The sequence below is a fragment of the Microtus pennsylvanicus genome, chromosome 2 (genome assembly GCF_037038515.1).
Source record: "Microtus pennsylvanicus isolate mMicPen1 chromosome 2, mMicPen1.hap1, whole genome shotgun sequence".
In the NCBI taxonomy this organism is placed as follows: Eukaryota; Metazoa; Chordata; class Mammalia; order Rodentia; family Cricetidae; genus Microtus; species Microtus pennsylvanicus.
Window position 1 is genome coordinate 133,359,432 of NC_134580.1, and position 25,602 is coordinate 133,385,033.

The following is a 25,602-nucleotide window of genomic DNA, read 5'->3' on the forward strand; positions in this document are numbered from 1 at the left end:
TGTCCCCTGAAGATGAACTCACTCCCCACTGGGCCCACAGCCTTGACCCATTTTACAGATGAAGACATGCCTCTGCCAGCAAGCACTCACCAACTGGCTGTGTGAGCCCAGGACGATGACCACTCTGTCTGTTCCAGGGTCACTAGCATATACAGGGCAGAGCTCTGACCTTAACAATGGCACACAACCAAGGGACCGAGGGTGGGCTTAATCTCATTTTTTTTTCTGGCAAGAAAATGGAGGCCTGAGGGCAATAGGATTCTGTAGGACACAGGAAGGTTTGGAGAAAGGAGCCCAGAGCTGGGATCTACTGCTTGCACAACCCATTCTGTCTCCTCATCTACTGAGACCCTGAGCAAATAAATCCCTTTTGCTATCAATTCATCATCACTACCATACCCATCAGCAGCATCAGCACTACCACCACCACCATCATCACCATCATCATCATCACCATCATCATCATCACTATCTTCATCATCACCACCATCATCACCACCACCATCATCACCACCATCATCACCACCACCATCATCACCACCATCATCATCACTATCTTCATCATTACCACCATCATCATCACTATCTTCATCATCACCACCATTATCACCATCATCATCATCACTATCTTCATCATCACCACCATCATCACCACCATCATCACCACCATCATCACCACCATCATCACCACCACCATCATCACTATCTTCATCATTACCACCATCATCATCACTATCTTCATCATCACCACCATCATCACCACCACCATCATCACCACCATCATCATCACTATCTTCATCATCACCACCATCATCACCACCACCATCATCACCACCACCATCATCACCACCATCATCATCACTATCTTCATCATTACCACCATTATCACCATCATCATCATCACCACCACCATCATCATCATCACTATCTTCATCATTACCACCATTATCACCACAATCACCACCACCACTATAATCACCATCATGATCATCATCACCACAATCACCACCACCACTATAATCACCATCATGATCATCATCACCACCATCACCACCACCACTATAATCACCATCATGATCATAATCACCACCATCACCACCATCATCACTATCATCTTTTGCTAAGAGAAGATCTTCAACATTATTTATAGCAAACTAACACCACAATAAATATAAATCAAGCCAATAAAGTCTTGCTTACTGCACTCTGGCAGAATGTTCACGTCATGGGGGCCAGGGCTAATTGATAATGAGGGGACTCACTAGGCCTGGGAAGCCAAGGACAAATTAGCACGGCTCAACTCCTACCAGGGGACGGCTGCTCAGGTCAGCTGGAGGATTGACAAAGCTGGGGGGCCGTGGCCTGCTTATTGTTGGCTCAAGCAGCAGGTGGTGCAGGCTTTAGAAAGCTAGGCAGTGGGTGGCCCTCCCAGGTGCATCATCCCCAGAGGGACCTATTCCAGCCCAATGACATGATTGGGGATCCAAGCTCTGTGCCCATGAAGACAAAAATGTGGAATGAACAGCTCAACCCTGGGGGCAAAATAGAAAGAGGAAGCACTGGACATTAGGAAGATGTGGCCATAATTGTTGGCTTTGCCAGAAGGCCAGGCCAGGCCAGGGCAGGTCCTGGAGAGCCAGTGTTCACAGATCAGTGACCAGGCCTTAGCCTCAGGCCAAATGCTTGCTGGGAGGAGAAACTAAATGTTGTCAGCCTCAGTCCTCCCTTGGACACTATGCCCTGTTCTAGAAGGTCCCCTGGGGATGGTCAGTGAGGCACACTGACTGCTTTCCTGACCTACTGGTGGCTGAGGAAGGAGAGAGAGAGAGCAGGGTGGAGGAGGGGGAGAGCAACTGGGCTGCAGCCAGGCTGGGACAACTGGACTCCATTCAACTGTCCTGGGCCTGGTTTCCTGTCCATTAGCACATGGAAGTCCCCAGATCATATCATCAAAGAGCAATAAGCGTCAGCAACTGCCAAAAAGGGAGAAGAATCAGCCAGGTGCTCCTTGGATTTGGAAGCCCCAACAGGCCATGTTGGACTAGCTATGCCTTCCAGCCAGAGCCCAGCACACAGAGCCCCTGCCCTGTCCTCCCTGTTCCCTGGGCTGTCCCTCATGGATTCCTGGCAGGCAGAACATCCTCAACTGCACGGTGGGCCCAACCGGAGCTCCTGCAGCACAATGCAAGCGCTCTGATGTTATCTGTGGGGCAGAGGTGATTCCGCAGCTGGGAGTAAGGTCTTGGCCGGGGTTCATCACTGCCTCCCTCAGGGTAGCTCATAAAAGGCTCAAGTGAGTGGTACTGCCTGCAGGGCCTCAAAATGGGAGCCTATGGTCTAACTGGGAAGAGAACTGCCCAGAGCAACAGCACAGGTGGTGGCAACTAGAATATGGGGATCCAGGCTACCTTACATAGCCATGGTGATGAAGCCCTGCCTTTCACTTGGGATCTAGTCAGAGAGGGGTCACTTGTGTTCTTCCCATGCCATCAAGGCTCGCAGAGATACCCTGAGCTGATACTGCCTCGTGCCACCCTAGGGGTAACGAAAGACCCAGCCTCTCAGTCGCTCTGGGTCTCATACTGAAGCAGAAGCGTGGCACCAGGTCCTGGCCACAGTGACTCACATCTGCACTGAGTCCCCGAAGCTGTCCATCAGATGATGGGCATGGTCACCTGGCCAGTCTGTACATCGTGTGCTGTGAAGGTGGCAGAGGCAAACGCCCCGCAGGTCCAGCTGGCTTCAGAATGCATCTTTCTGTAGTGTCAGTGCTGGGACCCTGGCCCAGGCTAAGGGGATTTTCCAGGCCTGAGAGTCAAGAGCTGGTCCCAAACACAGGCCTGTCTGTCCAGGAAAGCTGGCCTTGACAGTGCTGGCTAAAGAGCCGGAAGCACTCTGAGTGCAGGCAGGAGTGGGAGCACGGAGAGTAACAGCTTGGCCGCCCCTTCTCCAGGTCACACTGCTCCCCATGACCAAGTGTTGATGGTCCAACAGTACACGAAGTCCACACTGGCCAATGGTGAATGGGCTAGGGAGCGGGACTGTGTCCTGGCACTGGGCTAGCTCAGCGTGTGACCTCAGGGTCCAGAACAATTTTAGGAGAGCACCGAGGAAGGGAATTGGCTGTGGCAGAGGAGCACAGTGGCTGGGAAAGCCAGCAGGGTCATGGGAAGATGCCATGAAACAAGACAGGCTCGAACCCCAGGCTTGACCACTGTGTGCCTCCATCTCTTCATCTAGAAAATGGGTGCAGGATGGAATCTACATCTGCCCCCCTCGACATCACTATTTTTTCTTGAGACAAGATTTCACTATATGGCCCAGGTTGGCCTCAGATTCTCAATCTTCGTGCCTCAGCCACCAGATATCTGGGATTACAGGAGTGCTCCATCATGCCGGCCCCCACTTCTCTTTTGGCTATAAGAATTAAGCATGCTGGGAGGCTAGGGAGACCACTCAGTTAGCAAAGTGCTTGCCTTGCAAGCATGAGAACCCAAGTGGGGTTTGGGGGGGGTCTGGGGAGGGTGTCAGAGGAGAATCAGGGCGGCGGGGAGGGGGGCGTGGGCAGAGCCTGGCTTGTAATTGCAGTGCTGGCAAGAAGGGACAAACAGACCCCTGGGACTAGCTGACCAGTGAGAGAGCCTGTCATATACAAAAAAAGGTGGATGGTTCCTGAGGGATGACACTGTGGTGCCGTCTGGCTTACACACGCACACACTCGCGCCTGCACGCGCGCACGCACGCGCACGCATACGCACACGCGCACGCTTAAACACCACGGTACTATGGAAGTGCTTAGCACGGGCTTGGCCCCCATGATGCCTGGCTAAGGGTCTGGGAGGTGAGGTGCACACGTGAAGTACTGGATGCTCTGGGCAGGCAGAGCCTTACCAGAGTAGGGGTCCAGGGTCAGGCTGAGGTTCTCAACACCGCACTCGGGCCCCAGCACCCCGTTGTAGCTGACAGTGCGGGCGCAGAGCAGGAGGCGACAGTCACGGGTCTCGGAGGTGTCATTGCCGATGTGGGCGAACACGTCAAAGTCGTTGCCCATGCTCATGCTCTCGCCCACGCGGATCCGCATGGACACCCCCGTCTCCTCCTTCTCGGCCAGTTTGTTCAGGTGGTTGGCCCTGGTGAAGGCTTCTCTCTCCTCGGGCGACCCTGCACAACAGGGAAGAGAACTCTGACCTGATCCGCAACAATGGGAGAGGGTTGGGACAGGGCAAGCTGGCTTTTCAGAGTCCGGGTGATCCTGGCAGTCCAAGGGAACCAATCTCTTCTCTACAATTCTGTGCCAGGAGGAGGCAGTTGTATCTCATCTCCACAGCTGAACTCCTATACTACCCTCAAGATCCAGCCTTACGCTACTCCTCCGCCAAGAAAGCTTTTCTTACCACTGCTTCCTCGGTTGTTTTCCGTTCAGGTGTTTACCAGCCCCCCACCCCTCAGCAGACCAAGAATCAAGGATATATATATATATATATATATATATATATATATATATATATATAATCTCCGTGCCACATTCAGAGCTGTGACAGTGGCTGGTGCACAGGAAACAGGGACACAGCGGTTTGTTTGGACCGGGACTACTCCGCCTGACTGCCCTTCCCTCCTCTTCCTCACTGAGTCTTCCTCTGTGTTCCACTCACCTCTCCCCTGTGTTCCCTTTCTTTTTCTTCCCCGTGTTGTTGGGTACATATCTATTCTTCATTTTTTAAAGATTTATTGCATGTGTATGGGTGCTTATCTGCATATATGTATGTGAACCACATGCATGTCTGGTGCCCATGGAGGCCGGGGGGGGGGTCGGATTTCATGAAACTGGAATTACCAATGGTTGTGAGCCACTGTGTGTGGGGTGCTGGCACTTCGGAGGTGCTGGGAACCAAGCCATGTTCTTGTAAGAGCAGCAAAGCCACCCCTCCAGCTCCACACCTGTTTTTCTATCGCTCTACCAGCCCTGAACCTTCTGAAGGCTAGAGGAAGCATGTTTTCTTCTGTCTTCTCCTTTCCAGCTAGAGCATGTCCATACAGTACTAACCCCAGGCAGCCCTGGACTCAGCGAGGGCCAGGCAGTGCAAAGATTACAATCTTTCAGTCAGCTCCGTTAGTGTCACGGAGGCTGGCACACAGTGAGACTTGGTACTGAGTGGGCTGGTGGGTGCACGCAGTCTTGCAAAGCCTTTTCCTTACTGATTCTCCAGTAGCGAGAAAAAGATGCTGCCCTCTAGGTGGGATTGAACCTGTTACTGTCAGGTTTCTAGGAATGCACCTCATGGCCTCCCTGGACTGCAAGTTTTTCTGGCACGGATACACTGTAACAATCGTCTGTGTACAGCTAAAGACCCTGCCCCAATGCACCCCATTAGTACGGTAAACCAACATAGACATACCACTTTCCCTCCTGAGATCCATGTCTCTCCTACTTAGCGGCTATGCTCTCCAGTTTTATGGAGACTCAGATCAAGGAAAAATGAGGCTTATAAACCAGGGGGACAAAGGTGGGGGCATGGGTCAGCTCACTTCAGATCCTTGGCACCCTTGTAAGAACCAGGCACGGTAGCGCATGTCTGTAAGCCTAGTCTCGGGGAGCTAGAGATGTACACACGTATAACAAGGCTGACGGGCTAGTAAAATTAGCTGCTCATCGGCACGGCTAGGTTAAAGGCTCTGAGAGTGCGGACACCTACCTTCTGGGTACTTGTAGGTGTGGGTGATGTCCTCCCGCTCGTCACGGCCCACGCTCTTAGTGCTGATCTTCTGCCCCACGATCAAGGAGCGATTGATGGACTTGTGCACAGACCCATCTTCCTGCCGGATCCAGTCCACCACGTCAGCGTTGACCTCGGCGAACACAAAGGGTGCGTCGTACTTGGTGCTCAGGTCACCCTCCTTGATGGCCCGCACTGAGACTGGGCCACAGCAGTAGGTCCCTGTTTGGGATAAGGGGAGAAGTGGGCAGAGCTATACAGAGAGTGACACCTGACCCCTCCATGATTGCCCCACGTGAGCAGAAACTCTCAGGACCAGACAACTCTTTGACCAGGGAGGTCTTTCCCAGAATGCATCTGGGGTTGGCATTGAAGTCCGAGCTCGGCCTCCTGTTAGCTGTGTGACCTTGGGCAAGTTGGTCTCTTCTTTAGCTGCATTTCACTGTGGAGTTCTGTCTGCACCCGCCTGATGATGGTCCATGAACCACAAAGGTAAAGCTACTATGTATGAAGCTCCACAGTCTTTGATAAGACAAACAGAGATGCGCCCTAAGGCATCTTCAGAGCATCAGGAGGCCAGGTCTCACTCCCACCAACTGGGTACATTGAGTGGAAATCAGCGCCCATGACAGTTTGGCCTCAGCCAATGCAGAATGTGTTAGGGGCTAGAGATGGGTGGGGATATTCTGTCACGTCCTGAAATGGGACATTGTCACAGCAAATAAAAACACAGGATGTCACACTGGGATATGGACAAGGCTACAAAAGGCCACCTAACACTGACGCTCTTCAGTCCCTGCCCAGCTTCTAATAGAACCTAAAGGTCCGGTGACTTTAGGTGTAGAAAAATGACATCTTTATCTTACAGAACTTCAACAGCTTGTCCTCTAATGACAAAATCAAGCAGCGAAGCATGGGGCAGTTACAAACTGCCACAATAAGAACCACAGACATTCCCCATGACCTTGCAGTTGTCCCAGATAGCAGGAGCTGTCACATACAGGGGCCCCAGCCCTAGAACTCGCTCTGTAAGGATCAAGTGTTACGATGCCATAAAGGGGGTTTTCTAGAACTTTCTAGAACTTTGATAGTCTTTGTATCCCCATGCCTTGGATTCTGTGCATTTAAAAAATATTCCGAGGGGATTTCCATGCCTTTTGTCAGACCTTGCATTGGTGCTGTGTGTCTGTCTCACACATACAAACGTCATATTTGGGATTGCTGAAAGCAATTGGCGAGGCTCTTTTGGGAGGGGAAGATGTTGCTTTTTCTTTGTGCTCGTTGGCATTTGCCTCCTGCACAAGGGGTGTGCCGATCTCACAGATGAAGTGCTGCCGCGCCATTGCTGGCCTCCGGCTGGCATCTCGGCTCCACCATGCTGCAGCTCCTCCATCCCAGCTCCCCTCTCAGGAATGCTCTCCCTACTAACCTTCGCTCTTCTCCTGCGGTGTGGGGTCAATGGCCTGCCACCCCTCGTAGCCCGGCGTCAGGTCCGGCCTGGTCATCCAGGACTCCACCCAGCAGTGGAAGTTCCTAGGTGGGGACAGAGGCAGGGGACAGTTTTCCAGTCACTCCCAAGGACCCTACTCATCACGGCCTATGGGAGACCGGGAAGCCCTGAACCCACCTCTCTGGCCTCCCCTGGAGCTGTCTCAGTAGCAAGTTCTTTAGTGGAGACTCCTTCTTGTCCCCTGACCTTCCACAATCTCGGAACCCTTTCTTCTCCTCCAGGTCTGGCTGCCTAACCTCTCCTTCTTTGCCCTCACTCCCTGCCTGGTCCAGGCCCCTCTCCACCCCCTGAGCACCTCAGCTCCAGCTCCCTACTCCAATCCTGGCCTATAGGGATGGCTCAGTCCTCACCTACCCTGAAGCTGATAGCAGACCTGGAAGCCTGCCAGGATCCCAACTCACATTCCAGACCCCCACCCCCTCCCAGTTCCTCCGGCCATCTCTTGCAGGGCCATCTATGGTGGGCTTCCTGCCTCTCAGCCTCCACCCAGTTTTCTCCAGGCCAGTTCCCCTGCCCATTCCCGTTCAGCCATCAAGGTCCAGTTCTTGGTATACAGCCTGTCCTAAGAAGCTGCACAGGTTTCCCCTGCCAGCCTCACAGCAGGCCGCTCACCAGATCATCTCGCTCTTGCCACTCTCCAGCTCCCCAAACTCATTCCGGTAGTACTCAATGAGCAGGTTGCTGTTCTGGTCGTGGGCTGAGTAGTAGTTGGTCACCACTCTGGTGGGGATGCCGAGGCACCGCAGCACTGGAGGTTGGGCAGTGGGGAGGTGAAGAAGAGTCCACAATGTTGCTGAGGCTCCGGACAAAGCTACCCTGCTCGGGCTTCCACAGGCCCATCTATACCCCAGCGGACGATGGGCCCACTGACCATGTGGTGAGATTATGCACCAGCAACTCTTGCCTGGCAATGACGCCTGCCTGGCTGGTCACCCCATGCTATGTTCCTCTGTCGTGATTTTGAAATACAATCTTTGGTGTGGCCCCTGAGCCCTGGTCATCTCCTTACACATCTTACTCCAGCCACACTGACCTCCAGTACCCTCTGGCATGACAGCCCTGGGAGCAAAGGGCAGATGGTGAGGGGGGTCAGACCTGGTCTAGAACAGCAGGGGGCGGAGCAAGGTGCTAAGTACTGCGGGTAGGCTAAGCTCAACTCCACAGGCTCAACACAAAGAGGAGGACAAGAATCATGAATGCCCCTCCCCACTTTATTTATTTCGGGACAGGGTCTCTTGTAACCTGCTTGGCCTATCTGCATAGTCAAGGGTTACTTTGAATTCTTGAACTTTGAATTTCTGTTCTCGATCCTCCTGCCACCATCTCCTGTGTTCTGAGATTGCGGGCATTCACTATAACGCCCATTAATGTGGAGGTGGGGTGCCAACCAGGGTCTCATATATGCTAGGTATTCTACCAACTGAGCTACAGCCCCACCTCTTGTTTCTTTGCAAGTGCCTTGGACCCACTAGGCAGGCAGGGTAACCCTGAGACACACTCAGCCCTTACTGTAAAAGGGATGGGTTCCCGGGGTGGGAAAAAGAATGTAAGAGATCTAAGAGATAAAGCCAGACCAAAAGTTCACCTAGAGAGCCAGTCATGGGACTTGTGCCTTACTTTTCGTTTTGATTGACTTAGAATCTTTGAAGGGGGAGGCTGGGTGTGGCCTTTGCCCTTTGCCCTACATTAGCTTGTGAAAGAGCTTCCCAGATGGCCCTGGAGACACAGAAGTGTTTGGAGGGGGAGGGACAGAAGTGACCTGCTACCTCTTGCCTGGTTCCTGCAGCCTCAGCTGAAGCTGCTGTAAGCCCTGGCCTTGTTCTATATGCAGTGTGCCTCCAGGTTGCCTGGTTGCTGTCATGGAGTCAGCACCCTTCCTGTTCCTGGGACAGTGTCCCGAAAGACCTCATCTCCACAGTCTAAGGACTTGGGGTTTCCCCAGAGTCACACGTACCTGGCTCAGGGCCAGACTGTGCCCTGAGCCAGCAGTGTGACCTTGGGCAAGTCACTTCCTCTCTTTCCACTTCCCACTGGGGAAGAGGAGCCTATAATAGCAGCTTGCTAGGATGTGGTGATTGGGAGAAGACATGGGTGTGGCAGTCTCTTCTGCCTGGTGCCCAGAGCAGCACTGGGAGGTACTATCGGACAGCCAGTGTGTCACACGTCCTCCAGGGCAAACGTCAATGTGGTTGGTACTGCTGAGGGCCGGGCACTGATAAAATACCCAGGGGGCCACCAAGATGCCCTGGGACCCCAGGCCAAACTGTTCTTGGCTTGAAGACTCAGCTGAGTGGCACTGTCTCAGAATTCCCTGTGATCAGTTTATCACTATTGCCTCTATTTCTCATGTGGGGAAACTGAGGCTTGGAGACACTGATTCTCTAGCCCAAATCCATCTGGAGACTGGAAAGTTAGACTAAACATTGCTCCCTGGGTCTCTGAGCTGTGAACTTTACTGAGGGTTTCCTTGTCTCTTTACATACCAGTCTGGAAGGTGGCCATATACAGAGACAAAGGCACCTAGGTAGGAGGCTGGGGTATGGGATCTCTCTAGGAGACTTTAGGAGGTCCCTTGGAGGGAAGGGGTCTTAGGTCCTAGAGAAAGGGTTAGCATATGGAATCCATGGGAAAAAGAGAAACAGGAAAGGGACTAATGAGTTGCTACAGTCTCCAGGCCACACAGTATCTTAAGGGCAGAAACAGTACTGACATCAGGTCTCCCTGTGTCCCCATGGGCTACCGGAGGCTGAGACTGGTCCCAGGCTACCCAGCCGCAGCTTACCTGTGCAGGCTACAGCCGCAAACACCCAGCATTGCCCGTACTTCACTTGCTGACAGCCATGTTCCCTCCAGCGCCGCAGGATGTCCACGCTGCCAATCCAGGCCATGGGACTGATACCATCCCCATAATTGTTGTCCCATCGGCCCAGAAGTACACCCTGGTCATCATTGCAATTGACCTGCAATCAAGAGAGCATCATGGGAGGCAAAGTCTGGGTCAGGGAGGAGGGTAGGTCAGGAGGAGTAGGCATAGAGCAAGGGATCAAAGTCAGGTCACCCTAGGAGGAAGGGTTGAAGATGCAGTGTGCCATGGCGCACCAGATGGGATGTTAGGGATAACTGGGGGTGCAGCCAAGGGCTCAGGAGACAGAGAGGAAGACCTAACAAAGCCATGGTCAAGGATCTGATTCAGCAGGGCCTGAACCTGCCTTGTGAATCCAGGGTCATGATGTGACTGAGTTTCCCAAACACCCACACTGGCTCCACATGTCTCTCAAGAATCCACTGCTTGCAGAACAGAATCCAACCTCTGGTCCATAGCCCATGACTCTGGGTGCTCTGGCCCTGCCCACCCAGCCCTTTCTGCACCCACTCGCTCCCCTTGCTCACTCTATTCAGGCTTCTCTTCATGCCCTCAGCACAGGCTGTGTATCTTTTCCTGAGCTCTTGGGACCACACCAGAGGGAGGCCCCTCAGCCCGCCCTGTGGTGAGACCCTGTGCTCGGTCACTCGCTCGCCCAAACCCCCCAGCCCGCACATCTTGATCGATGCGTGTGCACTCATTCCTCATGTTTCCACTAGTGTCTGCCTCCTCTCACCCACTGGAATAGAGTATTATGGGATTTAGAGCTACACACAGTTGGGACCCAGCTCTGCCCTAGTGCCCAGGACATTAGTGGCCGTTAGTCAACATTTTCTGGGTGAATGACTACATTGGGAACCTTGTTTGTGTAAAGCTTTCTAAACTTCTTTTGCCGAGACTTATCTCTGCTCCCAAGTCCTCATTATCCTCAACACAGAGCACGGCCTCATCATCCCAGAAGGGAACAGCCGGCCGGAACCCTCAAACTCACCATGCCGCTCACCACCCGGCCCACGTAGATGGGACTTTTGCGGCGTGAGCAGTCCCGGGCACGGTCCTTCAGGAATTTGGGGTTCACGTCCAGGAGCATCAGGCAGGTCTCTAGGATTCCATCTTCAAACTGTGCCCAAGCAAACAATAGAACAGGAAGTTGGGATGCCAGCCTCTGCAGGAAGCTGTCCTATACCCCATAGCTGCAGGGACCACACTCCCTCTCACTAGTAGATGGGCGTCCAGCTGGTTCTGGGCAGTCCCAGGACTCCAGCTGCTGAAGGCCGAGGAGGGAACAGTGTGACATCTGGGGACCATGGGTGTGAAGAGGGGGAGGGGCATGCCCATCTGGCACCTCAAGGGTTCTCCTTCCTTCCTCTGCTCTTCATCTTGTGCTGTTCTGGATCAAGCCTTGTTCTATGAGACAGAACAGCCCTCTAGGGCTTGTTTTTGTCTATTGTCGTCAGCCTGATGCCCGGAGATACTTACAACCAGGACTTTCCCCATCTCACCTCTTGAGGTTCCATTACCCACAATGTCCTTCTCAGACAGCATTTAAGTTTTCCCCACCTCTGAGTTCTCCCCACAGAGCTAGACTCTCGTATGGCAAACTCTTACTTGCTCTTCAAAGCCCAGCTCAAACGCTTCCTATTTCTAGAAGCCCTCCCCGATCACCATGGACAATGAGGCTTCCTCTCCGTTAAGTCTCGGCAAAGGAGAACCACGAAGGTCAAAGCAGAGATGTGACCCTGTTCCTGAGAAGAGAACGCAAAGCCCTGGAAGCTGAGACTGATTTGTGGTTTATGCGTCACGGAGACACGGCTCACTTACTCCCACAGCCAGGCTGCCTGTGCTGGGTAGGGATCTCTGCTGCTACGATCCCTCAGGAGGAAGCTGTGGTCAGCATGACCCTGAGGCATACAGGAGGACTCTGCTCCACCCAAGGAGGGTCTGAACTTCAGACTTAGATCCAGAGGCTGCAAGATGAGCTCCACCCTCAGAGACCCCACAATGCACCAGCGGCCGGGTGCCATGGTTCTGCTTTCTAAGTTTTCTCTACAGGATCGAGAGGTTTCTTGGAGGCTGGGTAGTTAAGGAAATGAGTTTCTGGGTTTACAGAACCGGCCCTGCCTGGGAACTGGAAACAGCAGGGCAGATAGTTAGCCAGCTCCCTGTCTGAGTCCAGCCCAGCCGGGACTCCGCAGCTTTGCCATGGCTGGTCTCCATTTGTAAGGAGCCATGGCCTGGTTAAATGATTATTACTTTCAGTCACTTATGTGGTAGGCTTGTTTGTTTCTGAGCAGGACAGCAGCATCAGCACCCCTGGGAGAGCTTGAGAAGGTAAACTCCAGCCCCTCCCAGATCTGTCTATCAAAAGTTGGGTGTGGCTCGGCCGCTTCGGCTTTCAGGTATCTCTGAGAGAGGTTCTCCTTAGGAATTATTGTCTCAACAAGGTCCTCGCCCACTTCCTTGCACTGGCTGAGCACACACTGAATACCTGCTGAGTGCCATCACTATATCAAGGGTCCTTCACTACCTCCTCCTCTAAGAACCCCAGCTGGTTTCATTGCCCCCCAGACTCTCCTCATCCTTCACCCTGAGCCCATGGGTGCTGACTCTGCTGTGTGACTTTAGGCAAGCCTTAGACCTCTCTGGGCCTGCAGCTATATGGGCATCCTGCATTCTAACAGGATGGACTGGTGACTCTGTAACCCCCTCGCATCTTGAAATCTCCGGCTCCCCCAACACAGGCTGGCTTGTGGTCACTGTGAGGGGCAGGCGCTGTCCTACCTGCCCAAAGTTCCAAGGCACACTCTTGATGAACTTGACAGAGCCCTGGTAGATGAAGCCCTGCTGGGCGAGGACATATTCCCGTCGCTCCTCCTCTGAGTTTAGGTACACGTCGTCCGCTGTGGACAGAAGCAAGGGGGCTCAGCTTGAGCTGGCAAGTCAGGGGCCCTGCAACATGGCAGCTGGGAGCTAACTCCCTAGCCCAAGCCTCTCTCAATTAGAAAAACGAATCATTTAGAGACAAGGCTGCCAACATCCGCTTCCCAACATGCCCAGAGTTGTGATGGAAGCAGAACACACATGAATCTATTTATTCTCCCTGTCTTAAAGACGGGGAAACTGAGGCTCAGGTGTGTACTGCAGTTGAGAACGCTAACATCCGAATAAGTGATGGAGGAGGCTGGAATAGGAAGCTGTTTTGTTTTCCAAGACAGGGCTTCTCTGTGTAGCCCTAGCTGTCCTGGAACTAGCTCTGTAGACCAGACTTCCTCGAACTCAGAGATCCACCTATCTCTGCCTCCTGAGTGCTGGGATTAAAGGTGTGCGCCACCACTTTGTGCATCAGCGCCCCGCTCCGATGCTCATTTTCAATGTGACCTGGGCCTTTGAGCCCATCTCAGCACCTCCTGGCGTTGCCTGAAAGTGAAGGGTGTGGCAGATGTGGGGCGCTGGGAACAGACTCCTAAGCCAGCCTAGGAAGGTGCAGGACTCCCTGGGGAAAAGGTTCCAGAGCCATAAAGACACCAAGAAGGGTCACCGCCGTCCTAGGGAGGCAGAGCTCGGCCAGCTTTGGTCAGGGATGCTCGGTGAGACATGACCGAGGAGGCTGGAAGGTCACAGATTAAGCCTAGGACACTTGCCAGAGCTGTGGTCCAGAGAAGGTATGGGTTACAGGGTTCCCCGTGACTAGTGGGGAGGAGACGGGCCAGCGAGGCTGAGGCTTAGTGGTCAGGCTGTCTTTATGATGCAGGGAAACTGAGGCAGGGAGGAAAAACCAAGGGCCTCATGATGACTCTGGTACCCCTAGCCTGGGTGTCTATTCTCTTTGAATTCCTCCCTCCATCACTGAGAAAATTCAACTATGCTTGATGTTTTGATATCACACAATGAAACGGTTCACTTAAACAACAAAAACAGCAAACGTTTTTAAAGGCAGAGTCTCATGGATCACAGGTCTTCTTCAAACTCTCTTTGCAGCTAAAGGTAAAACCTCGCCTTTCTGATCCTCCTGTGTGTACCACAAGTGTGAGTCACCTTGCCTACCTTTTGTGGTGCTAGGTCTCAAACCTAGGGCTTCATGAACGGTAGGCTAACACCTTATCAACTTAGGTGCAACCCCAGCACCGCCCCCCCCCTTTTTTTTGTTTTTTCAAGACAGGGTTTCTCTGTGGTTTTGGAGCCTGTCCTGGAACTAGCTCTTGTAGACCAGGCTGGTCTCGAACTCCCAGAGATCCGCCTGCCTCCCGAGTGCTGGGATTAAAGGCGTGCGCCACCACCGCCCGGCCACCGCCCCCTTTTTTAAAAAAAGAAATTAAAATATCTTCATGGTGTCTAAAAGAATGGCAAACTCCAGTCCCTGCTGGACCTGCTGGAGAAAGGGTCCTGGGGGCTACTACAAGGCAAGGTTAGACCACCAGGTAGACCTGTGCAGGGCCCAGCACCTCTGCATTGCAGGGAGGAAGGTGAGTGCAATGGCACCCTGGGCACACTGCTCTCTGGCTCTGGAGCTGGGGCAGGGGTTGGGGTAGGGGGTCTTAGTTTTCCATTACTGAGCACCACCGTGCAGAGTAAAGGAGGGAAGTAAAAGAGAAAGCGAAATTCAGGGTTGCCACATGGAGTGTGGTTATCACATATGGTATTGGGATCATAGCTCTAACTTCTGGTGACGTTGAGAATACTCTGGGGACATGAAGCCATACGCACGCCGGCACCATCCTGTGGCCTTAGATCCAGGGCAGAGGAACCCATTTCCCGGCAGAACCAGCCCTTTCCCAGCCATTCTCGACATTTCCCCCTACAGCTGTCCCCACCCGAGCCCAACTTCCTGTCTCCTCCAGACCCTGCAATGTGGGTCACCTTAGTCACTCATTGTACTGCTTGGCCAGGACCCAATCCAACCCTCAGGACAGGGTGAGGCGGAGCCAGAGGAAGGGGGACATCCCCGGGAGCTGCCCTCTCCCTGCCCTGTGGGTTGGCAAGGGATCGTCCTCCACCCAAACAAATGGCACTTTGTCTCAGCAAAGTCACCTCTGTTCCAAAAAATCATTGTACTGTGTGCTCTGTAAGACACCCCACATGCCATTGGGGATGACCTCAAGGCCATTAGCAGGGCACTGGGCAGATACAGTCCATGTTGGCAAGGACCGAGGCATTTGGACTCTTGGAAAGACTGGGCAGCTGTATTCAGAGCACTGTGCACAGGTCTGAAGACAGCTGTAGGAGAAACCAGATTTTAGCTGATTGGACCCAGGCCTCCAAGCATGCTAAGCAATCACTCGGCCACTGAGCTACATCCCCAGCCTTCTCTTTTTGAGACAGGGTCTCACCAAGTTGCCCAGTCTGGCCGTGAACTCACAATCCTCCCATCTCAGCCTTCAAGTATGAATATCAGGCCTGCAATATCAGGCCTGTCCTTTCATGTTTGATAGAGGGCATCTTGGAAATAGCAATCTCCCCAGTGTGTATGGACAGAGCTTAGACTGACCTAAGCCAGCAGACAACAGAGTCCCTGGCGTAGTGTGTGTGTGTGTGTGTGTATGAGAGAAAGAGAGAGAGAGAGAGAGAGAGAGAGAGAGAGAGAGAGAGAGAGAGAGAGAGAGAGATAGAAAGAGAGAGCGATTGAGTGTTTGTGTATGCAAGTATGCATGTGTGTGTGAGAGAAAGCATGTGTGTGGGGGGGGAGAGCATTGTGTACATGTGAGTGTGTGTGTGAGTGATCGAGTGTGTGTATGCAAGTGTGCATGTGTGTGAGAGAGAAAGCATGTGAGAAAGACCATTGTGTACATGTGAGTGTGTGTGTGTGAGAGAGACCATTGTGTACATGTGAGTGTGTGTGTGCATATGTTTGTGTGTGTGAGTGTATGGGTGTTTTGTCGGCATATATGTGTGCATCCCACCGAGGGTGTCAGAAGAGGACATCGGATCTCCTGGAACTGGAGTTACAGATGGTTGTTACCCACTATATGGGTGCTGGGGTTCAAACCCTGATCCTTTAAACAAGTAGCCAGTACTTTTAGCCACAGAGTCATCTCTCCAGCCCCACAAAACAGAGTGGTCATTTTTAACTGGGTGTGGAAGCAGGAGGATCAGAAGTTCAAGGTCATCCTCAGTTACAGCTAGTTGGAGGCTAGCTAACCTGAATTATATGAGATGCTGCCTCTAGATTTTTTTTTAAAAAAAAAAGGTTGTTCTGGCATCTGTTAGAATTAGACAAGTCAAAGTAGGCACAACAGAGGAATTTTAAAAGCCTCCGATCGAGTATGTCATAAAATTTCCCAAAATAGAGAAGAAAAGAGTTGCCTAACAGCAGAGAGGCCAGACACTGTGTGTGTGGGGGGGCGGGGGGGCTAGCCTGGAAGGCCACTGAATTCCCAGGCTTTACCGCCTGAGAGTCCCCTCCTGCCTCACCGTGTCAGAGCAAGGAGCAAACAACTGAGACGGGGAAACTGAGGCTGGGGAGGTGCGCCCCAGCCTGACCTCCTCCCAGTACACAAGCTGGCCTGGGCTTTTCCCAGGTCTCCTCTCTCACTTCCTCCTCTGCCACTGTCCCCTGCCGACAGAAGGAGCTTCCAAGAACCACTCCTCTGAGTCTCGGTTTCCTGTCTGAGCAACAAGGAAACTGCCATCTTCTTCCCTGGCAGCTACGCAAGGAGGTAGTCACCAGCCTGACTCGACCCAGTTTCCCATCCTCACGGCAACCTAGATGAGTGTAAACCAGGGCCTGGTGAACAGAATGAGAACAGTGCCTGGTACTGGCCATGACCTGGGGGCGCCTCTCCCCTAATGGAGACTCGTGAACCACACACGACCTTGTGCCCCCAACGTTCTTGCTTTGTAACTTAAGTCCAAGGTAGTGGTATTAGGAGGGAGGTCCGATGAATGTGACCTGTCCTTAACAGAGGACTGGGTTAGTTACCTCCAGGTTGGGACAGCTATAGAAGACTTTGGTCCTCTCTCCCTCTCTCACCACGTGATGCTTTTCAGCATGCTGGGGCACAATAAGAAGGCCCTCACTGGATGTGACCCACGGTCTTGATCTTGTACCTCCCAATCCCCAGAACTGTCAGCCATGTTTATCACCAGTCTATGGGATTCTGTGACACCAGTCAAATGGATCCAGACACCCAACTGCTAGTGCTGTTGGAACTCATGGGCCCCAGACCTGGACTGCAGCCTTTGGTACCAGATGAGTCACCTGGCTTCCTGTCTATAAACTGGGATGCCAAAAGAATCCTTATTTTGAGGCTGGACAGGAGCTGACCCGTGGCCCCGTCCAATCAATCCTCTTTGACATTTCCTCTCTTGGTTCCTGCCACACCCTATCCCCCATAGATGGAAAATGGCTCACCTGGGCACCAGGCATTGAACAACAGGATGAAGTGGCCCAGCACGAAGCTGGAGCCTTGGTAGCCAGTAGAGGCCTCCAGGCTGAGGCGGTACTGGCCGATCGGGGCATTGGCTGGGGTGCAGAGCTGCAGTGCAAGGACGTTGTCCTGTTGGTCCAGCACTGAGGCTGTCCAGGATCCCTCCTCGACATCATCAGACAGTGGGAAGCGGACCTTGGTCCCTGTCTCTTCACTGGGAACTGGGCCTGCGGAGGGGAGGTGACGCTGTGAGCAAAGAGCTGGCAGGACACTGTCCAGGCTCCCAGGCCTGGGGTCAAGGCTTAGTTCCACCCCCAGCCATGGGAGGAACTCTGCCAAGAGGCCCCACCTCCTTAAACCTCTGTTTTCTCATTGGCCAAGTAGGCATTGTAAGCCCACTTGAAAAGCCATAGGCATATGGTGAGTCTACAAGCAGAAAGAGTCTCCAGGAAGAGGACAGTACAGCCTGGGGGAGCTGCGGTGATCTACCTCGGATCAGAGGGGATGTTAGACAGGCCCAGCTTGCCTGTCTATGACACCAAGCAGGAATGATGGCGGACATTACCAGGGACCCTCAGTTCTCTCTGAATCCCTCTCCTGCATACCGCTGCTCCCCTCCAGAGATAGCTGCATACTCCCGAGACAGAACCTGAACATTTGAGATCCTGGCTATAGGTTGGTGGAGGACAATAGCCTATCAGGGATCCTCCGGCTACGGGTTCAAATCCCATGGGCAGCACATGAGGGCCATCACTTCCCTACAGCCCTGTGCATCTTATAGATAGCTCTGACTCTCTGGGCTGGAGAGTGGAGAAGGGAAGCCTGGAGAGGAGGGCTCTTAGGAGACCCTGGGTTTCTGGGGTCTTGAGGCCCTGGTACCACCACACCGCTTCTTTTCCAAAGATGCTGCTTCCTGGTGGGCTCCAAAGGTCCTGTGTCACGGTCTGCACAGATCTCTTCCAGGTAAGGGGTGGCCTGGCCCACGCAGGCAGGCCTGAGTCACAGTGGGCAGGGTTGGTCACTTTGGCCTTGGACAGAGAACCGAGAAACAGAGGAGCTTTCTGGCTAGCTGGGAGGCAGCCTGGCAGTTTATTTTTATTTCTCCACCTCCTCTCTGTGGCTCTGCCATCCACTGCTGACAATATTGGGGCCTGCTCACCGAAGGGCTCCCTCCCAGCCTCCACCCCTCCTCTCTGTCTGCCAGCACCACTGCACCCAGGACCAAATATAACCGTGAGCTAATAGGCATGACACAGGCCTCAAGAGGCTGTCTGGGTGCCAGGGGCTGAGGTGGAGGCATCCAAACCCTCCCTGACTTCCAGAGCTGACATTTGGGAAAGAGCCAGCGAGGCCTGGGACTCAAGAGAGTTACTCTGAGTTTAGTTTCCATCTCTACCGCAACCCAGCACTGTGCAACCTAAGCCAAGAACCCAGGCTTCTCTGACCCATAGTATCTTCATCAAAGAAACAGGCTTGGACCACATGCCCCACAAGGGCCTGCTTCAAGTCTGGAACTGGCTTGTAACCTTGTAGCAAGGGACTTTGTTCCTGTAAGCCAGAGTTCTACTATCTGTGACATGGGGCCTTTTTCTATCTATGAAATGAAGTCATTCCTCCTAAGGTTGCCAAGAAGCTTCAGGAAGGCAAGCCAGGCTCACAGTAGGTGCTCAGTAAACAGTTACTCTGGCCTATTATTCTCGCCCTGTGTCCTAGCACAGCTGGTGGGTTCAGTGAGGGCACATGGAAAGCATTTGGAGCAGGGACTGTCGACAGACATGTTCCCTCTGAAAGGGACACGAGGATCTGAGTTCTCAGGCCAGATAGCAGGCTCGGAGGATCGCGACACAAGACGGATAACTTTTAGCACAATGAAATAACTTCACAGATGTGGAAACTGAGGCAAAGGGAGTCAGGTGGTTAGGAGTGGGTGGGGCAGGTCGGTCAGAATTACTCTTGCGGCCCCAGCACAACTCCAACCATCGCCCTTCCCTTCTCAGAAATGTCCCTGTTTGGATGATCAATTATCTGGTCACTCTGGTAACCTGCCTGGGTCAGGACCCACTGCCACTGTCTCTGTTGACATACCATCCCTAGGGCAGGGCAGGAAACACACATCCCACCTCTCTATCCGGGAACAGTCACACATGTACTTGTGTATGTACACACACACACACACACACACACACACACATACACACACACACACACACATGCACACCTTTCTTCCAGGAGGGCTTGCCGGGACACACTGTCCTGTGCTTCCACCACTGCTTCCATAGCTTTCTTCACAAAGTTCCTGGCTAGGGTTCTACAAAATAGTCTTGGTGCAGTCGAGAGTGCCATGAGATCCACTTTAGACCCATGTAACTCTAGAGACCCAAGGGGTCTTGGCACTGTCCAGACCATGGTGACAGCCAGGGCTGGGGCTATAGCTTCCAGGGTAACATCTTCAGTGAGCCTCACAACTGTTCCCTTCTCCCCACTTGGGCTGGCTTCATCTCCTGCCTCCAAAAGGAGAGTGTTTGGTCCTTTAACAAAGGCTGTTTGTCCACTGTGGCCTGAGACTGCTGCAGAGCCCACCAGACCCCAAACTGCTTAAGGAAAATAAACAGCTGGGGTGGGGCCACACACCCCTTCACTGAGTGGCTTGACTCACTCTCTCTTTTCTCTGGGCCTCAGTTTCCCTGAAGTGGTAGGACAGGCTGAGCATAAACTAGAGGGCTCTGCTGGATAAGGAGGTCCCCAGCCAGGCTTGGGCTGGGCACTGACTCAAGCCTAGCCTGGAGGTAGGAGCCTGGCTTCCTGGTATTGTCCCTCAGGCATCCCCGGCACCCGGGAGGGTCTTGGATAGTGGACAGGGAAGCCATGACTGCCTACAGATGGAAGTGATCCATGGGGACTGGCGAACAGAGATTAGCTACAGGGTTCAGCAGGTCAGTGTACCTCCCAGCATCGACTTCGGGATGCTAAGTACCTCTGTTCCGCTCCCCAGACCATGGAGACGGAGGAGAAGATACGTGGGTGCTCACAGTCTACTCAGGCTGACAGCTCACCGGTCACCCATGTCACAGAGGAGTACATCGAGGCCATGCAGGTGAACACGGGGTTAAATGGCAGAGAGCCTCAACTCACAGCTGGGTCAGGGACTGAAGCCTGCTGTGCATCTAACCGCTGAGGGAGTGACTTGGCTGTCTAGCCTTACCCCAGGCTCCCTGTCTGCAAAATGGGAGCCCATTATGGTTCCACCCCGGGGGCATTAGCATGGCATGAGCGCGGGCATGTGGACTACCCCACTATGTGCGCCACCTTCCCAAGCATGATCCAGGTCTGCACAACGGCATAGCGCCGCCCTTCCGCTCTGCAGGGCCTGGAAGGCCAGAGACTGGCTAGGACCCTTTGGTGGGTAGAAAGAGCCCTACAGGTGCTGGGGTAGGGTGTCCCTGGGTAATGGCTCCATCTGTGGATGAGGAGGGAGGAGGAAGGGATGGAGGGGATATCCTGGCAGCCTGTGAACCCCAAGATAAGCTTATCAAACAGCCCTCAGATAGAAAGGGCCTCAGCTGGGCTGGGTCGACAAGTCCTGCCTGCCACTCTTTCTGCCCCCAAAGATGGAAGAAAGCTGGCCTTTCTCACCCTTGGGCCAGAGTCCCAGTCAGGTGACCCCTTACTGACCCCGAGGGAGTGGTTCCTACCAGAAGTCAGACAACTGATTTGGCATTCAAGGCCAGTTTCCTAGGAATGGTCAACCAGAGAGACTAGGAACAGGGTGGACAGGGTCCAGCACTCTTTGCCTATCCCAGAAGCCTCTGGAATGAGGCAAGCAGCCATTAATATCTAGGCATTTCCTGGGCCATCTTACTTAACCCTCCAGGGTGACTGCTGATGAAATCAGTCTCAGAGAGCCTGAGGGTCTTGTCATACGTCACCGCAGGCCAGCAGTCCACCCTTCCTCTAGAAGGCCCCTTTCGCCACTACCCAGAGCTGGTTTAAGCCAGACCCCGGAGGTCTGGTGGGTTCTAGGAAGCCCTGGTGAGAAGAGACAGGAAGGTTGTTGAGTGTGGGAAACATTACGCTGCCTCACGCTGTGGAACAATCCTTTTATACACTATGAAGATGTGCTACTCTCATTGCTAATAACTAATAAAAGTCTCTGCGTGGTTATTTGGGAACTGGCTGGCTGGACAGAAAAGTCACCTATAGGATTGTGATGAACCTCCAAGGCAGAAAGCTGTGGATAGTGGCCCGATGCAGCCACTCCCTCTTCTATTCTGGGCCTCAGTTCCTCATCTGTGAAATGGGGCTAATGACAGCTGAGATCCTCAGAGGATAGGAAAGGCTTTGAAAAGAGGTGGAATTTATTTGTTCCCATTCCCACCAGGAGCAGGACACAGAGGAGATCCAAGGTACCCACCAGTCACAGCACTAAAGGTAAGGTTGTCCACGCTGGACTCATAGCCGCGACCCTCAAAGTACAGCGTCAGCCGGAAGCGCTGGCCACGCCGCAGGACCAGCTTCTCGTGGCACAGGTCGGCCGTGTGATGATCACGGCCGTTGGCCTGTATCTCCAAGTCACACCTCTCCAGGATCAGCTCTAAAGAGAATGAAAAAGGGACATGAGCCGCCATGGCATCTCTCAGGGGGCTGTGGTCGTCAGTGATACAATCCCACTACCTACATATGGGCCTCGGCACCCCCGTGACCTTCTTTAGACCCTGGTGAGATTCTCTCACCTCTGTAAGGCGCAGCCCTGACCCATTCAACACCACAGCTTCCCATGGTCACAGGAGTCTGACAAGGCTAAGTGTCTCCCGTGTTCTAATCACAAGGTCATGCTTGCAGCAGAAGGGACCTGTGCTGTGCCCCAGTCATGGGATCGCCAGCAATGCAACATTTCTGGGCCTTGGCTTCCGGGACCTCACAGGACCATGGCAAGCATTAAGTAAACTGATTGTGTGAAGATGCACAGGCCCCTGGTCCACACGGCCTACCACATAGTCATAACCTCCAAGTGGATTTTAGTGGGATCTATTGAAGTTACTCAGCATTTGCTGCCAGAGCCAAATAATTTCCAGCTCACCTTCCCTCTCCTCCTTTCCCCTCCCCTCCCCTTCCCTCCTCTTCTTCTATTCCTTTCCCTTTCTCCCCTTCCCCTTTTGTTGCCCAAAGTCTCACTATCTAGCCCAGCCTGGCCTTAAACTCCTGTTCCTCCGGCCTGAAGACAGCCTGTGCCCTCCTGTCTGGCTCAGACCCAATTTTCAATGTACAAAAAATATCATAGACTAAGTCAGGCTAAAGGACAGGACCAGGGCACAGTCAACAAAATTCAGGTTCTAGGAGACTTCCAGCAAAGGCTCTGTTTTCCCTAACACCTCAACTGCAAGAAAGAACAAACAAAAAAACAAACAACAACAAACCAAAAAGCTTGAAGGGAGGCCCCATAATGAGAAACTAAGTGTGGTTCTGCCCATTGCCATGTGCGGGGCTTTTTACAAGAAGACTTTAAAACATTCCCTCTGCGCAGGAGACAGCCGGGAATTGAATCGCTAACGGATCGGAGACCTCAGGGGATTCTGCTGATTTGTCTATTGTGAAGCGGAGTCCTTATTTTTGATGGCATGTGTTGACAGACTCACGGCTGATACGACATGAGATTTTTCTCCCCAAGCACAGCAGAGGGGCCGGATGCAGGAGCGGGTTGGATAGTGAGAGCAGAGGAATTTATTGCACCACACTATCCTCTCGGCTTCACAGATGACCAGTCGTTTCCAGAATGAAAGGTTTTAAAATGACACTTGGCGAGTATGACAGACCTACATTTTCTTCCACTGTGCTGCTCTGTGATCCTAGACAAGTGTCCCTTCCTCTCTGTGCCTCCTTCTCCAACCCTCCAAAGGGGCTAGGAAGTTAAGAGAGGACCCAGCCCAGGAGAGGTTTGAGGAGCCAAAGTTCTAGTTTTCTGTTCGAGAGGGAGCTGAGGACCTGGGCAAGCACAGGTGGGGGGGGGCAGGGGGGACGGGGGCGGCGGGGGTCTGAGCAAGCTCATGGTCAGGACTGAGGATTCATTCAGGTCCAGAGTGGACACAACGCTCTCAGAGTTGACAGGAGGTGGGGTGGGGAGGGCAGTGGAGGACCTGTGGTCCAGCGGAGGCCCAGGGAGTGGATGCCCCCGCCCCCCCCATCCAGCCCAGGTGTTGGACCTCCTGCTGTGCAATAATTCCAAACTGAGGGGAAGGAAATGTCCAGGAAAGAGGCTGTCTCTCTAGAGACCCTGGGGGTAACTACCCCCCAGCCTGGGGAGACAGGGTATAGGACCCCACCCACAGGCTGAGGGTGCAGCAGATAGCTCAGGATCACAGAACTCAAGGCCTCATGTCTTCTGAACCAGTGGGACCCTGCTGGAGGAAGCCCCAAGGTCTAGGCCATCTTCCAGGTCCCCCAACTTTTGGAAATAGGGATGGAAAACTGCCTTGGGGTAAGTAGCCCTTTAGGTGACATATCACTCAGCCTGTTGGGGTTCCAGAGAAGGGAGTGACCAAGGCCACACAGTAGGGCTAGTCCTCTGGAAGTCCCTTGTCTACATGTTTCGGGTCCCTCTTCGTGTCCCCTCTCCCCTTGCCCCAGGTCCCTTCCTTGGGGTCACAGTGCAGGCAGAGGCCATCCCTGAGTGGACTTGACTCAATGGTCAGCTGGGATTCTGGTCAGACAGGAAGATCCTCCATCGTACCAGTCCTGACCCATGTGTGCCCGTGTGCCTCCTGCAAACATGTAAGAGCACATGCCACACGAAGGAGGCGGGCAGAAAATGATCAGAACCCTGGACCCTTTCCTCTCTTCTCAACCCTCCTGGGCACACCAAGGCTGGCACTATTGTCCCTAACCTACAGCCGGGAACATGGAGCTTCCAACAGTCAAGGTCTGGGCTTGGAGAACAGGAAGGCTCAAAGCAACCTCAGTGAACAGGCCTGACTTCAGCGGTGCTCAACCAAATGCTGGAATGTCCCTTCGACTTGAGGCCACAGAATCAGCCAGGGAGGCTGCACCTCGCCAAGGGGTGCAACCTTCCAGCCAGCATCGCTGTACCTGGCACACAGTAGGGACGCAGATCTCAGTAGTCAGGGAAAGGTGACAGTACCTTACCCTTCCAGGTACACATTCCGGTAGCATTTTCACCTCATTCAGGGGTAGAGCTAAGAGCTGTGCCCTGGGGTTGGGGGAACTGAGCCCACAACTTAAGGCCAGCAAGGTTCCCTCCTACCGGCCCACCTGTTGTTCCCCTCCGCGGGACTTGGAGCCTGCCCGGTCTGGTCCCAACCCCACCTCCCTACGGCACAGGCACTCACCCTCGGCCATGGCTAGGTTAGCGGAGACAGCTCTAAAGCGACAGGACACTCGGGCGTGGACCACCAGCGCGGTGCTGCGGGCCAGCCGCCCGGCGCGAACTTATAGCCCGTGGCCGGGCGGGCCCGGGTGGGGCGGGGCGGACACTCGGGGCAGTCAGTTCAGAGACCAAGAGGGCCAGGGGCGCCCCCTGCCGGACACAGGGCGACTTCGGAACAGAACTCGCGATCTACACCCAAATCAGACCAGGGCCACTGAACATGGAACACACAGATACGGTTACGGTTTACAGGACAGATAAACCGGTGGCCAAGAACACGCAGCCCTCCACACACACGTACACATACCACACACCACTCATATCGCACACACAGATACACACGTACGCACATGCATCACATACACTCACACACTATAGACACACATGAACATGCCACACATACGCACACAGAGCACACATACAAAACCAAGCATATGGACATAGATATCCGTTCCTAGTCCCCCAGAATGCACTAACAGTTTTGGACACGGTGATTTAGATCACATCTGACATTAAATCACCCTGGAAGCTTAGAGATCAGCCAGGATATAGCCACACCTAGTTGTGAGGCTGGATTCCCGCTAAGCCACATATAACCCTCAAATGAGTAGGTCTCTGAATGTGGGAGCTTCCAGGCTCTTTCTTGGCAGACAGGGGCACAGGTACTGGCTTGTGGACACCCACAGACACCCATATCCTTCCTGCCCCACCCAGTCACTCATTCCGTTGATCCCCCACCCACCCGTTGCTCTCTCACCCACCCACCTAGTCCC

The 25,602-nt window shown here is 53.4% G+C and overlaps 1 protein-coding gene across 1 annotated transcript in view; it reads right to left on the reverse strand.

The window, feature by feature from the left end:
* Window positions 1-24,917, reverse strand: part of Tgm2 (transglutaminase 2) — a 29,352-nt gene extending 4,435 nt beyond the window's left edge. The window contains exons 1-10 of the mRNA XM_075962854.1: window positions 24,792-24,917; window positions 21,863-22,042; window positions 17,436-17,678; window positions 12,869-12,987; window positions 11,079-11,207; window positions 10,007-10,184; window positions 7,837-7,972; window positions 7,144-7,247; window positions 5,694-5,936; window positions 3,892-4,161 (exon numbers count right to left, since the gene is read on the reverse strand). Coding sequence (XP_075818969.1) covers window positions 3,892-4,161; window positions 5,694-5,936; window positions 7,144-7,247; window positions 7,837-7,972; window positions 10,007-10,184; window positions 11,079-11,207; window positions 12,869-12,987; window positions 17,436-17,678; window positions 21,863-22,042; window positions 24,792-24,801 — 1,612 coding nt within the window. The 5' untranslated portion in view covers window positions 24,802-24,917. The remainder of the gene's footprint in view (window positions 1-3,891; window positions 4,162-5,693; window positions 5,937-7,143; window positions 7,248-7,836; window positions 7,973-10,006; window positions 10,185-11,078; window positions 11,208-12,868; window positions 12,988-17,435; window positions 17,679-21,862; window positions 22,043-24,791) is intronic.
* Window positions 24,918-25,602: the final 685 nt, after the last annotated feature.